Source organism: Atta cephalotes, assembly GCF_000143395.1.
Source record: "Atta cephalotes unplaced genomic scaffold scaffold00015, whole genome shotgun sequence".
NCBI classification, from domain to species: domain Eukaryota; kingdom Metazoa; phylum Arthropoda; class Insecta; order Hymenoptera; family Formicidae; genus Atta; species Atta cephalotes.
This window is the reverse complement of record NW_012130079.1, coordinates 3,085,456-3,099,857: the sequence shown is the minus strand read 5'-3', so window position 1 is coordinate 3,099,857 and position 14,402 is coordinate 3,085,456. Positions and strand designations below refer to the sequence as shown.

The 14,402-nt window shown below is 33.9% G+C and overlaps 1 protein-coding gene across 1 annotated transcript in view; it reads left to right on the top strand.

The window, feature by feature from the left end:
• Positions 1–13,913, top strand: part of LOC105618053 — a 17,593-nt gene extending 3,680 nt beyond the window's left edge. Inside the window, exons 4-23 of the mRNA XM_012199592.1 lie at positions 2,272–2,460; positions 2,580–2,745; positions 3,031–3,225; positions 3,304–3,393; positions 3,469–3,579; positions 3,750–3,850; positions 3,960–4,089; positions 4,347–4,483; positions 6,820–7,038; positions 7,207–8,150; positions 8,416–8,768; positions 11,327–11,529; positions 11,629–11,656; positions 11,733–11,873; positions 12,034–12,263; positions 12,535–12,646; positions 12,888–12,956; positions 13,142–13,248; positions 13,395–13,616; positions 13,697–13,913. Of these exons, the coding sequence (XP_012054982.1) occupies positions 2,272–2,460; positions 2,580–2,745; positions 3,031–3,225; positions 3,304–3,393; positions 3,469–3,579; positions 3,750–3,850; positions 3,960–4,089; positions 4,347–4,483; positions 6,820–7,038; positions 7,207–8,150; positions 8,416–8,768; positions 11,327–11,529; positions 11,629–11,656; positions 11,733–11,873; positions 12,034–12,263; positions 12,535–12,646; positions 12,888–12,956; positions 13,142–13,248; positions 13,395–13,616; positions 13,697–13,913 (3,964 nt within the window). The remainder of the gene's footprint in view (positions 1–2,271; positions 2,461–2,579; positions 2,746–3,030; positions 3,226–3,303; positions 3,394–3,468; positions 3,580–3,749; positions 3,851–3,959; positions 4,090–4,346; positions 4,484–6,819; positions 7,039–7,206; positions 8,151–8,415; positions 8,769–11,326; positions 11,530–11,628; positions 11,657–11,732; positions 11,874–12,033; positions 12,264–12,534; positions 12,647–12,887; positions 12,957–13,141; positions 13,249–13,394; positions 13,617–13,696) is intronic.
• Positions 13,914–14,402: the final 489 nt, after the last annotated feature.

Sequence of the window (14,402 nt, the reverse complement as noted above, 5' to 3'; positions counted from 1 at the left end):
CGTATATTGTATATACCGGCGCATATACGTTTATTCAAATGAGTTCAGAGCATCGAGCCAGTTTACTTTCTTTATTTCGATGCGTATAGCGCGAACGACGTATACTGCTCGTTAAATTTTATTAGAGCGATCCTATCTGAGAAAACCGAAAGAAATCACAGGAATGAATTCGAGGCAAATCAATTCAAAATTTGGTCGAATCTGCGAAATTGTATGCTTATATATATAATAGGATACTTGGTATATATATATATATGTATATATATATATATATATATATCAATGCAACGAACTCAACATAGACGACTATTCATAGGGAATTCATGAATGAAAGATATAGATTTAACATTCTAAGTTTAGAATGCATAGATAGTTATATTTTTTATTTCTATTTAATTCCACGAGCTTTTTTAAGCGGGAAATGCCACGTTGCACTATGTCTGCGTATATAACCGATCGCTTATATGCAGCCTACCGACTGCGATTCGATTCTCTTGGAGTCATTTCATCATTGTTGTTTATGAAGTTAAACAAGGACGAGTAATGCGAATATTGTGAGCATGAATCGTACTGTAGTAGCCTGTACCACAGTCGCTCGTGATAAAGATTGATTGCCAACCGCGAAAAAATGCGTGCCGAAATTTTGTTCGATATAACTGACATAAGCACGAAGCGAAACAACGACTGACGAATTGAAAAGAATGCTCAGTGAACACAAGTTATATGTAATGTATCTGTTGTAGTTTCCTACTCAATAATATAATTGTAACATTTTTGTTATATTATGATTATATTGTTGAGTAGGGAAATTACAATTGGTACGTTACATGTAACTTTGTGTTCATTGGGTGTTTAATTCTTTTCAATTCGTTAGTTGTTTATTCTTTGTTTGAGCATTCTGTACATGTATGCATGTGTATTTATACATGTATATATATATGTATTTGTATATTTTCTAATGGATATCTTCTAATGTGTATTTATACATGTATATATATATATATATCTTCTAATGGATATGTATATCTTCTAATGGAAGTTCCCTAGTAGCGGAGCACCGCCAATTTCTCGTCGCTGGTCCCAATAGAGTCGAATAAGCGACACACAGGTGTTATTCGTGCGGTGTGTGTGACGAATATTGTGGCAGCTGGAAATCGGCATGCGATATCTCTTATGCAATTCGCATGTGATGTTCAGTCGTTGCTCGCCTGTGGTCATATCTGGTGATCTCGTTAATGCGCCGATCACGATTATAAAAAGGAGAAATTGGCTAATTTATTTCTGGAATTATTTACGTGTCCTCCACGATTGATCGCGCGCGAAGCGCTCGTGTGAATCTCTTCCAATTATTACGAATTGTTGAATGCAGCAGCTTAGTTATTGTTGCGAATGTTCATTGCGAAATCGAAGAATTTAGAATTAATTTATCGATGCGATGCTGACACGTTTATGATAGTGATAGACGCATTCGATCTTGACCGTTGATTTGTTGATTATGATTTGTGATCGGTATAAGAAGTGGAATATTTGGTCCAGATTGTATCGTAATATTATATTATAATGGATACAATGAATTTAAAACATGCATGTAAATAATAGACGAATTATTTTAATTATATTATAAATTTTTTTGGCAATACATTTGTAGCACTAAGTGCATCAACTGTATCTGTTTTTCTGTTTATTGAACTTAGACTCAGTGAAAGTATATATGAAGATATATATCTTCCTAGATATACTTTCATATATATCTTAACTAAGTTTAACGATAAGTTCAATAAACAGAAAAATAGACATATATGAAGATATATGACTTTTTATGTTTTATGAGTTTTTTTAATTAATGATTTGATCATAAATTACTTGATATGGATAAACACTTAGTTCTCTCAATACGATCTCTTTTGTTACGCATTAACACTAGAAAGATTAAGCAATCATTATTGATCGTTATTTTTAGATTAATTACATTTCTTGTATAAAAAATAAGAGTCTGAAATTTTTTTATTTTTCAATAATTATATTTTCATAAGAAAAATTAGCTCATTTATTTCTTTTTTTATTTTCATATTTTATTTTCAGTAATTTATTTATTTATTCTCTTTTTAGTGAGTAAGAAACATGTATTTCTAGTGTTAAATAAATATATTGTGTATAGTACATAAAGACAAATTAATGTGTTTAATGTAGGATGTGCGTTATGTTATGTAATAATAACTTTTATTTGTACAACGGTTGGTAATAATACATGACATATGCTAATTGCCGTAGCCTCGTGAACGACGCAGACTCTTCAATGAAAACTATGGATTTGACTAATGATATCGTGAAATTAGAGTTTCGAAATATGAAATTTCGAAAACTCTGCGAGGAAAACAATGTCCTTCGTGACGAGCTCGAGCGACATGAAAGATCAATCAACAATCTCAAACAACAACACAGTATTACCGAGAAACAGCTGTGCGTATGATTTACATCCAAATGTTCTTTATGGATAATTTCAAAAAATTGATTTATATTAATATATTCTTATGATGTTTATGCTTATGCGATATTATATATGTGTTTTATTAATGCAGAAAACATTATGTTCACAAATGTCAGCAATTCGAAAAGGAAAACGATGAGCAAAGAGATCAATTAAATGAGTTGATTAAGAATGAAAAGACTATGACCTTGGCTCTTCAAAGATATACGAAAGAGCATCAGAACTTGTTGAAGCAATTGGAAGCCGCGGAAATTGAGGTAAAAAAACTAATTGCATCTTATTTTATAGGAAGCTATTCATGATTTCCGTTTAGACGTAGAAATTACACGTTTACATTTTTATTTTGTATTTTTCTGCATAATTCTTCGTAACTAATGTTCAAATATGAATTCTTGGATATAATATAGTATTCGACATTTTGAATAAATTTGTATTATAAATAATAAATGATTGATTATAAATAATAAATATTTGATTATAAAGAATCTTTATTATACTCAATTTTTAAATACTTTTATTGTTTTTAACATACAAATAAATAGATACAAGCTATACCATCTTTAAAAGAAAAACTAGAGAAGATCACTAAAGAGAAAATGGAGTGTTTGAAATTGATCACCAAAATACAAGAAGAATTTGACGAAAAGGAAAACAATTATTATCAATTAAAAACTATAATAACCAAACTCAAGGACACGAATATTAGCATGAAAGAGGACTACGAATACACGATTCATGTAAGTTTGAAGTATCACTTGGTATTCATATAACCATGTACAACGAATTATAATGCTATAACAAATCATATATTGCAGAATTTGCGTGAAAAGAATCGTAAACTCATGGACGAAAATGTGGAACTCCAATCGTTATCGGTCCTTAATGCATGTTCTACCGAAGAAAGAGTAAACTATTAATGTTATAGAAATATAAATTGTAAAAATAATTTCTCGCGATATAATTGGTATGATTATTTATAGCTCTCGTTATCACCAGTTTTGGACGAAGATGAATGCTACCTACATAGCACACCTTATAAGTCGATAAAAGTATCGATGGAAGATTCATTGTATATGGAATTGAAAGCTTCAGTAAGTGAAAATATTTCGAATAGGACTTTTTTAATGCTCGCATTAATATAAGATATATAAGTGATTAATATAATATATAAGTAATTATATATTAATATATAATATATAAGTGATATGATTTTAATAGAGATTTGAATTTTTTTCTTAATATTATATTTTACATATTTCAGGGCTTTACAACTGACTACAGCAGAAATAATATACAAGAACTCGAGGAAGAATTAAACGAATACGATGCTAAGATTGTTACGATATTGGAACAACTAGAAAAGTCATTATATTTCAGTTTAATTATTTTTTATTTCCTCTATTAATCGGTTTTCCCGATTTAACGATTTTAGTTGAGCTTACTTTACGTTTTATTTGCGATTGATTTTCAGAGTTATACAATTTTTTGTTACGATGCGGGGCTCTGTCGATGATCTATCTTACTTTAATTCGCAAGACATGGACGCAAAAACTCATAATATTGATATATTGAGGCACAAAGTATCTTTTCTATTAAATATGGTAAGTTTTATTCTTGTTTTTATTTTAGAATTTTTCTTTCATCGCTAACGTCTTTTTAATGTTGATAAGGTATACGGCATAACTTAAACAATCACCTTGACACGCGCGTTGTACTTGTCGCAACATTACTATAGTTGGTTGATCGCAATGAATGCTAATTTTCATGACAAAGCGACACACGCTCTTCGATTTTATGTATATGATCTTTCTCACTTTTTTTTTGCCTTGTTCTTTTATCTATTCACGTCTTTTCGCAGATGACAGAAGAGATCACGAGAAGAAACATGAGACAAGATTCGAGCACACAGCTCCAAGTCGAGCCGACAAATGCAACCAGCAGTTTGGAGCAATTTGGCGTCAGAAGTTTCTGGGATCTGTTGTCGACGCACGCATCGTAAGTTAACAACATTCGCATGAAACATCGATGCGTAACACTTGTGCGCTTGTATTCGAAGTTGTCAGCGTACCATAAATCAAAATGGAGATGATTAATTTCTGGAAAAAGAGTCTATTATAAGTCGTTATATCGATTTAATTCCTATGCTTTTTACATTAGTAAAGGACTTTATGGACGAGTTGATTTTTATGAAAGATCGAAACATCGTTCCGCTTATAGACGCCATAATCTCGAACATATATGTCGCATAAACGGAAGAAATATTGCTTCGATTTCCGAAACGAATGACCATTTGATTTGAATATCTGGCTCAAGGTCAAACATAGCGGGCGGATCTTCAGGGTTTCCCATAAAAATAGCAGTGCCGCGTTGCTCGTTGCTTATATGATCTGCATATATGACAACGCCCTCGAATGACAGTCCACCAGTAAAAATAACCGAGTTACCGCGAATCTCGTCTTAAATCATGATTTCCTTCTCAGTTCTCGCACCCCAACAAAAATATTTACCGACTATCATACTTGCGCCTTGATCCATCTTTTCCTAATTTGCAAGCTCGAAAGTTCCATAGTTGGAACTTAATCCCAGCATTTGTTTTTCTTTCGAATTCACTATTAAACGCTTATTAGAAATATATTATTATAAATGCGCTTAGATAAATTTTTATCATAAAATTTCTTCTTTAAGAAATTTATCCGCAAAACGATAATGAAACTTCGTCAACAAACTGGAATTGACACATCACATATATCGAAGAAATATTCTTAAGCGTTTATTATTTTTTTTTCCTTAAAACAATTTTTTTGCGTTGCGAGAACTAAGAATATCACAATCTATGCGTGTAAAAAGTGACTAATATAATTGGTATATAATTGATTTTCCGTATAAAAATAATGCATTATATCGCTTATAGAAATGGATTGAGACATTTAACCGTGTAATGACATTTTTACATGAAAAACTAATTATACACACATATATTGTAGTCACTTTTATATTTGGATTTGCAGTGAATGCTACGAGAGAAAATACATTGTTACGTATTTTTTACACAGGGAATTATCGCAATCGCGTTATAGAGATCTTTCGAAATGCAATCCGGAAATTATCTCCGGCTACACGATGCAGGAGAAGACGTCAGCACTGCTAGGGAGATCGATTTACCAGGCTAATGCAATCAGTATGCTCCGGACTTTCCTGTCGCGCGTGTCGATACCTCGAGAACGATATTTCGGGCAACTCGAAAAAATCATATGCACATACATCGAAGTTGCTTCCTCATTCAATCGGAAAATTATCTTCAACGCAAAGAAACTTATCACACGATATAAGATTGTGGACAGCGATTCTTAGAACGATCTCTCGACTTCAACAATCATTAAGTTCACAATCACAAAGTTTTGAGGACAAGTTTAGCATAAGTTCTTCGAAAGAAGATCGGGGATATAAAATGTAAAAGATTAATTCGCGCCAAATCAGGAGTAATAGAGATTAATCAATGGGAAACTAGTAGAACAATTACGAACGTGACACATGTGCGTACTTAACAATAAGATATAGACACAGACAGCATTGATGTAATGCAAACATTAAACGCGCATAGCAAGAAGAACAGTTTGATTTATTGCCTTAATGGCATAATCGCTAAATCTATGTGTATCACGTGTGCAGTTCTAATTAGTCTCTGTTTACACGAATTGTTTATGACTCAAGATCGACCTCAGCCTTTGCGAAATATGGAAAAATAAAGGGAACAATTTTTTTTCATATAAATTTTTAATAAAAAATATTTTCGCTAACTCTTCCCTCGTGAAAGAATTTGCATATTAATTATAATTATTTTTTTCTTAAATTTTATCATACAAATATTACATAAAACGAACGTAAATAATGAATATTACATTTTGAATATATTGTTTTAGAGATTGATGTCATTTAGCGATTTGACGACTATTATTTTTACAAATATGAATTTCTTTAATTATGCAAAAACGCTTTTTCATTAGTTCCTGTAATCGCTATAAGTACATTATTTGCAACTATTTTTAAAAAGATTACATAAGAGATTCCAAAATTTCAAGATTATTAAAAATTTGACAGATTCGCGTTATACATTTGTGTTACGCCGCAAACTATTGCTGACATTTAAATAATTATCTCGTGCAAAAATATATCATCGAGTGTTATGAACATTAAGTGGAATGGTCTATAATGGCTAAAAGTTAAATAATCGACTTTGTAAATTCTAATTTACCGCATCAATGCGTTAAGTATACTCGGTGTATTTAGCTTGCGTATTCTTTAACTTCTCTTTGCTATAATCGCTATTCTAGCCAGCTGAAAGTAGAAACGGGTCTGTGGTCAATAACGCACTATGCGAATAACGAAGATGATGACTTGTTCTCGAGAGTTATAAAGATGTCCCCGAATGTCCAAAATCGATTCATCAAAATCGAACCTATCATCAAAGAGTTACACAACATCATCGAAAGCACTCTTAGCGCTCTTCGATCTACCGATCGCAAAGATTGCCCGCTAGCCGGGAATTTAAGGTCCAGTTGCTTATAAAATATGTAGTTCAAAATTAATTTGCTACGAAATATCATTATAAAAAAAGAAATGTGGTCGTGAAATGTCGCGTATTGTGAATGTATTTAATAATAATACAAATGTTAATTGGAACTATGTTGCTGATAATCGAATGATCATTTTGTTAATAGGAACCGATCGATACACACGTTGCTGTCGGATTTACAATTATCTTCGCTAGCCGTGGAAGACTCGAGGCAAACATTTGGTTATCAAAATCCTGAAACAAATACTATCGATATTTCATTCGCATGCGGAGATGGTCTAACGCAGGAAGACCACGACGAGAAATCTGTGCTGTTTACTGCGGAAATACGCGACGTTTCCAAGGAACATTTCGAGAAAAATCGATCGAGTGAAATGTCAAAAGGATCAAGTATTCTCAAAGTGGATTCGAAGGCATTGGCCACATCGGAAGAGATAAAGTGGAATTGTACAAGTGAACAAATATCTGAAGTGAATAACATAAGCAATCCAGCGAGTCCCCGCAGAAAAATTTCTGTCTACTGCCGTCCGTTCGACATTGTTGCGGTACAGGATCCGCTTAAGGATCATCAGGGATCTAATTTGGAAGTGAAGCAATCATCGAGCACTCCATACAACTCTTCCTCGCAAATCAACAAGATCACCGATTGGGAGCGAAATATTGTGATGAACTATGCGTTTAATCACGGTTATCGCAACAGAGAAAGCGACAGCGATTCCACGAACTCTACGCCGGAAAAGCAATTCCAATATAGCCTAGACGATGAAATACCGGTCGAGCAGACGATACTTAGAAAGATTCATTTGGCGCCCACGCGCTTGAAATTTCCACTGGAAGCAAAAAACGAATTACATAGAATCGTCGAGGCTTCTGACTGTGCTTCTCCCGTTTCAATGAATTCTACTGAATTCGATTTTTCTCTTATCGTTGGGAACAAGAAAGATGACGACGTTTCCATGCATTCATCTTCGACATTTATAGACAAATGCAAGATGAAGAATGTGGTATTCGAATCTACACCATATTTAAACAAGACTGTTTCGCAAGCACACTTAGTGTCTAATCGCTGTCTATTGTGTGATCAAACTGGTAAGTATCTCCATTTTAATTAATCTTATTAGATAGCCAATCTCGATCAAGCTAGGATATGAAGACTATGTAATATATAACACACTTATTAATGCACATCACATAATTTAATAGTACGATAAAAAAAATTTACTGCGCGCGTCGAAGTATGATAATATAATCCTCTCAATCACCTTCGACTTCTCACATCCGTCTTAGAAGGAGACATCGTGGAAATTTCTCACAAGCTGTCTTATTAGATCATCGATTTCATTTTCTCCCACAGATTTAGCGAAGATCATGGATTTAAAGGATCCCCACTCCTTGACATGCGTGCAAAGAGTCGACGGCGAGAGTCAGTCGCGAATCGAACGGTCAGTCGATAGCCAAATGTCGAATCGCGAGGACAGTTTAGCCGTATCAGGCAACGGCGAGTGCAAACCGACAACGGGGTCCAATGATCGATGCAGTATCGCTGAAGAAGTCGTGAATGAGGTCGACAAAATCGTCAATGTCGCGCCGTCCGCATCGTTGACCGATTCGGATTCGATAAAAGTAGTGCCGTGCAAGAACGCGGTGCAAAACGATGAAAAAGCGCGCGAAAGAAACTTGTTGGAGATGAAACGAGAAATACCACAGGTTGGTAGATCGAGAAGATTTAGATATAAATTTAGAAGTAGCTTTCCTTTTCTGGAACATCCCGCACGCGGAACAAAAGAAAAATTAAGGACCTATTTGATTCGCGACGCTGTTGGATTTGATTAAATTGGGTGAAATAGCCTGCTCGACGCGTGTAACTTGAGCACTGACAGTCGCTCAATCACGAAAACAATTAAGTTGTGCTTCAGCAGAAAACGCGACCTCAACAGGCGAGCATTTTCATCACGGTCAGCCACGCAATTGAGATTGGCAATTATTACTGCTTATGGGAACGATCAGCGATAAATCTGCGGTCAATTGGCACTAATTACTCGTAAGGAATGTCGCAATTATTTGACACGCGGTCATCGTGTCGCTAGACCGCTATCGGCTCATGCAGTAATAATCCAGCAATTAGTATACGCGAGTCTCAATATTTGCAATAGAGAGTTTAAGTAACCTTGACGCTTTGTTATTTATTATTCTGAGAGAGACATCTTAATCGCACTTCCACGTGCATAAAATAAAAAGATTTCCCTGGAAACGGATTTGCAGCGAGATTTTCTTGAAAAACTGGTTATACGATTCTTTTTTAATTCTTGATGTAATATTTGTCTACTTTATTGAACATTTTATGTGATTATGTATTGTACGAATCGAATACATGAATAAGTTTACAATAATTTCTAAAGACGTGAGGCATCTGATGTCCGTGAAATGTGTTATATATAAAAGCAATTATATTTTTTTTATAGTATATTTTCATTCTTTTTAGTTTTTCGAAAAGATAGAGGTAACTTATCGCTTCGTGATAATTTTCTTGTTTGAAAATTATATCTTTTTTCCTTTATGCTCACATTTACATGTGAATAGTAAATAAACATGTATCTCGTTTAACGCGTTGTCTAAAATAGCCACAAGACAGTCGCACATATTTCAAAGCCACGCGATTTTTTTCAATTTATTCTGAGCATGGAACGCTAATTAATTTGTTATCTACTAGATACAGCGTCTTTTCTATCATAATTTATTAACTCTCAGCTAATAAATACCTCGCCATCGCAAATATATGATCAAGTCGATTATATTTACTGTGAAAACATTTCGTGACAAGTTCCAACTATGATTTATGTTTAATCGCGTTCATTTCTTTATTTATCTTTTATATTAATCGCCTTCACAAATAATATATACTTTGCAAATTTGAAAGTTTCTGTTCTTTTTTGATTTTATTTACTGATGGCAAGTCGGGAATGTCTCTGTTATTTACTCGTTCAATTATATCGATTTTTACTGACACAATTGCACCGATCATTACAGATCTGTGGCGAAAATTCCAGTGTAACAACAAGGTTGATCGCGAGTTTTTACCTTATAAGTTGTTTTGTGGCGATTTCCATTCGTTTACGCCGGTCGACTAAAGTTTCATTACTTCTTCGCATTATCTATGTTTTAATTAACTATACTTATAGACTCTTCGTATTTTTATATTTTTTACTGTAATTCTAAAGGAAGAAAATTACATGAACATATACATTAAATAAATGTTTTTCCACGATAAGAATCTATTAGCTCATTTAACTATCTTACGCAAATTTTATGTAACGTTAAATATTTATTCCTTTATATGCATCAAGAAAGCTTTTATAGCATTCAATAAAGAATTGCTGATTCCCCCCACTCTCATCTCCCTCCCCCGAAGTGACTTTGCAATAATTCTATTATATTACAGTTATATAATATAGTATGAATGCTATTATATAATAGAAAACTGGTACATTATTTATAGATAATTTATTAATTAATGAATGGCATTGCATCTTTCTTTTATAGGTAAAATTCCACCGGAATATTACGAAGTTATAAATATTACATTGAAGTGTGATAGCATCACAACGCACGTGCCCCTTCTACATCCGGCGGTATATCTCGTTTGATATGAGAAATAATATTTGCCTTAAGTTTGCCACGTAAACTTTCGACAGATATTAGTAGAAAAGCGAGAAGAGAAAAGGCTGCCGAAATTCTCACTATATTCTCTCCACTCGCCGTGTTCATAGGCAGTAATTAATCATCAGAGTAAAAGAAGTTCATAATAATTTCCTTTAACAGAATTCCATCGAATTATTTGTCTCTTTTTTTCGAGCCTGTTATTATTTATTCTATCTTTCAATTACAAGTTTTAATTACGCTGGAAAGCACGCGATTCTCTCGCATTTTTATTCTTTTCCCGATAATATTTATCCGAACGTGATGCTATAACGCTTGCATATGGAACGAAGGTCAAATTACTACTGGAAGTACATCTGTGCCAAGTTAACTGTTTTTATCGCTTCAAACTTCTCTATTCTCGCATATGTATGTACTGATAATTAGCGGAGATCAACAAAATTTTATGTAGTATGCAATTCTCTTTCGTTATTCTTGAAAGTCAGATACCGAGAGATAATTTATAGCGGACATCCGCTAATTTTATGAAAGGCTCAGCGAACGCATTTATCGAATTCCTGTTGCACTTCTTTTATTGTTTATTTCAAAATATTATTTTGTTATTACAGTTGGCTTTAAATATGAAAAGATCATATTCGGAGGGCGAGAACCTCGGTCGATTGGAATGCCGTTGCAAAAAAAATGCATTTTTGATTCCGGAAAGTAATCAACGAATGAAAGTCTTCCCAAGTCTTATGGATATTCGTCTGCAGGAATCTGGGCCAGTCTGCATAAATCTAGCTAATTTATCGGATATTGAATTAGCGATCAGGTGCGTAGTAAACTTGGTATTTAATTTAATTAATCGATAAACAAATTATTGTAATTGATCATACCATTTAATTAATTGTTGAACAATTTTTATTTTTAGGGAGAATTCAAATGAATTTGAACTGCAGGTAAATAAGCACATTCTAAGTATAAGAATTGTAAGATATTTTTACGGATAATTACATGACACTACTTCTATTGTAGAAGAAGTACATAGCGTTCTCGTTATGCCTCTGCACAGAAAGGTTGACTTTACCGCGAAGGATAGCGATGTCACTTCGACAACGCGACCAATCTGAGAAAAACCTTTCCTACGAAGTGCGGAAGATGCAGCAGGACATTCAGGCAAGCGAATATGAAAATATCTTGTTGCTTATTAAGCAATCGTATAGAACTTTCGGCTAAATCGTTGAAATGTATCTAATTTTATCGCGAAGCATTTGCCAGTTAGCAAGTAGTCTTTCTCCATGATTCGTTGAAGGGATTGAATTTTGCGTAACGTCAGGAACTCGCGCCACTATGCACGGATAGAGAATCCGTGGAGCGGGTGGAACGAGTCAGGCATCAATTGGACATGATCGTGCGATGTGCGCACAGGGTGTCTTGCGCGGCCGAGACTCTAGGCGCCGTGCAGCAGGAGCGTAGGGTATCCCGAGCTATTTTATTGGCCGACAAATATCTCCAAGTGCTGCATTCCCGATGTGAGAAGCTGATCACCAATGTCGCCGAGACCAAGTGAGGATCAGACTTATCACCTTTCTCTATTCGCCTTGCTTCGTCATCCAATTTGTTTTTTGAGTTTTGACATTGCTTTCAAAATGTGATATTCATGATCTTTAAAGGTTTACTTTCATATAGAGATCAGTTGATAATCGAATAAATTCGGAATAAATATTCTTAGAAAGATTTGTGAAAGATTTGTTAGTATTTGATGTGAAGTTCTCTCTCCCTTTGTTTTCGAAACAATGAGATAGTATCGATGATAGTGCACGCTGTTCGTTTCCAGACAGATCCTAGTAGACAACAATATAATGATAGAGGAGAATGCCAGCGAGCTCAACGATGAACTACCTCGCATCAGATACAGGAGCGGTACACCCGCCAATAATCGTATGATGGTTCGAAAATATTGAAAAATTCATGTTCATCGCTTTTTTTCGCCAGCTTTTCATCACATGTTAGATATCCATCATATCTTGTTTCGCACTTTCCATCGCTTCGTTGTTGTGCACTCGCACGTTTACACATTTTCGCAGCAATTTTTTTATGCACTTACAACTTGCACTCTCATTTTTTTTCTTAATTCCGTTCTATCGGTTAATGTTTGGTATAGTCTTTTTCGTCCATTTTTTTTTTTAGATGGCTAGGAGAAGAGCCAGCGTAGCCACAATGTCTCGGCCGATGGGCAACGCACAGGATATGACAAAGGCAATTTGTCTTTTACTGTTTTAGCTTTAAATTTTTGCTTTTACAGCCTAATATTTCAACAGGGTTATCTTCTTATGTTTCTGCAGTACTTTGTACTAACATTGACATGCATGATTGCCTATTTATTTTTTCTTTTTATTCTTTTTATACATTTGTCTATATTTTTCACGTTTTGCTCCATACAGGACACTATGAGACAGCGAAATTCTGTTTCCGGACGCATGACTCTCAGGAGACCATCATTCAGCTCCGAATCCCCAAAATGGGAAATCGAAAAACTACATCGTACCGAGTTAGTAATATTATTGACTTAGACTATTGATTATTATTATATGATATTATATGATATTTAAATTTCTTAACGCTTAAAACATTTATTAAATATTTAAAAAATACAATGTTATACTACATTGAATTAAAAAAAATATTTTTAAACAGAAGTTCCAATAGCATCAGTGAATTACGAGGTATTTTCGAGCAGGCTGAATCTCGTCGTAGCTCGAGAGAGGAAAATAACAACATGCTACGATTGAATCATTCTAATGGCCAAAGTACAATAAATTGTGCGATAATTGATAATGAGGTTTGGACGAACGTAAAAGAGGAAGTTTCTTCTGAAGTTTCTGACAATGAAAGTATTAATTCTGAGAGTAGATCGAGGTAATTAATTTTTTCCTTCAATTTCTTTTTATCGCTTTATCTAAAATTGTTGCCTTTTTTAATGTAATTTCTTTTTTTAGCGTAAAATCGTCACAATCTTTCCTATTAAGACGAGAAAGAAGAATATTATCAATATGGCATATAGTGCTGTTGAGTATTATAATTTTCTTCTTCGTATTTTATATGATTCATGCAATGTCATTAAACGTTTGCCAAGAACCGTTAAACAAACGGTTGATCGGATACGTTTTCGACAAATGCGGTCAGATAAGGAACGCGGCGCCTCATCCAATGTGACTTTCTTGCGTTCTGATTAGCTGTATCAGTAAAATAAGTAGCAAGACTAAGTGTAGATTGTAACATATGTCAATTATGGAAAGGCTGAATAAATTAATAATTGCAGAGTTCGTTTCGCCTTCTAGTGAAGTCACGCTTTAGCCGCGAGTGCTGTGATTAAAGTTTTCGGTTCCTCATTGCAACTGTGTTTGTATCATGGCTTCAGAAACGACAAATCGATAAATATTTCTACACTTCATGCGAAATAAATCGATGTTTTTCGACTATTACTTGTGTTTGACAAAAGATAAAATCCGCAATATTGTAAATGTATTAATAAATAACTGTAAATCTAATCAAAGTTTTTATTTGCGCTGAAACTGATGGACACATCGATATTGAATAATACATTCATTTATTAATGCAAGAAATTGAAATGATAAAAATATTTAACATTTTAATTAATTTATATTATCAAACCCGCATACGGAAGAATTAATTTATCTCGAC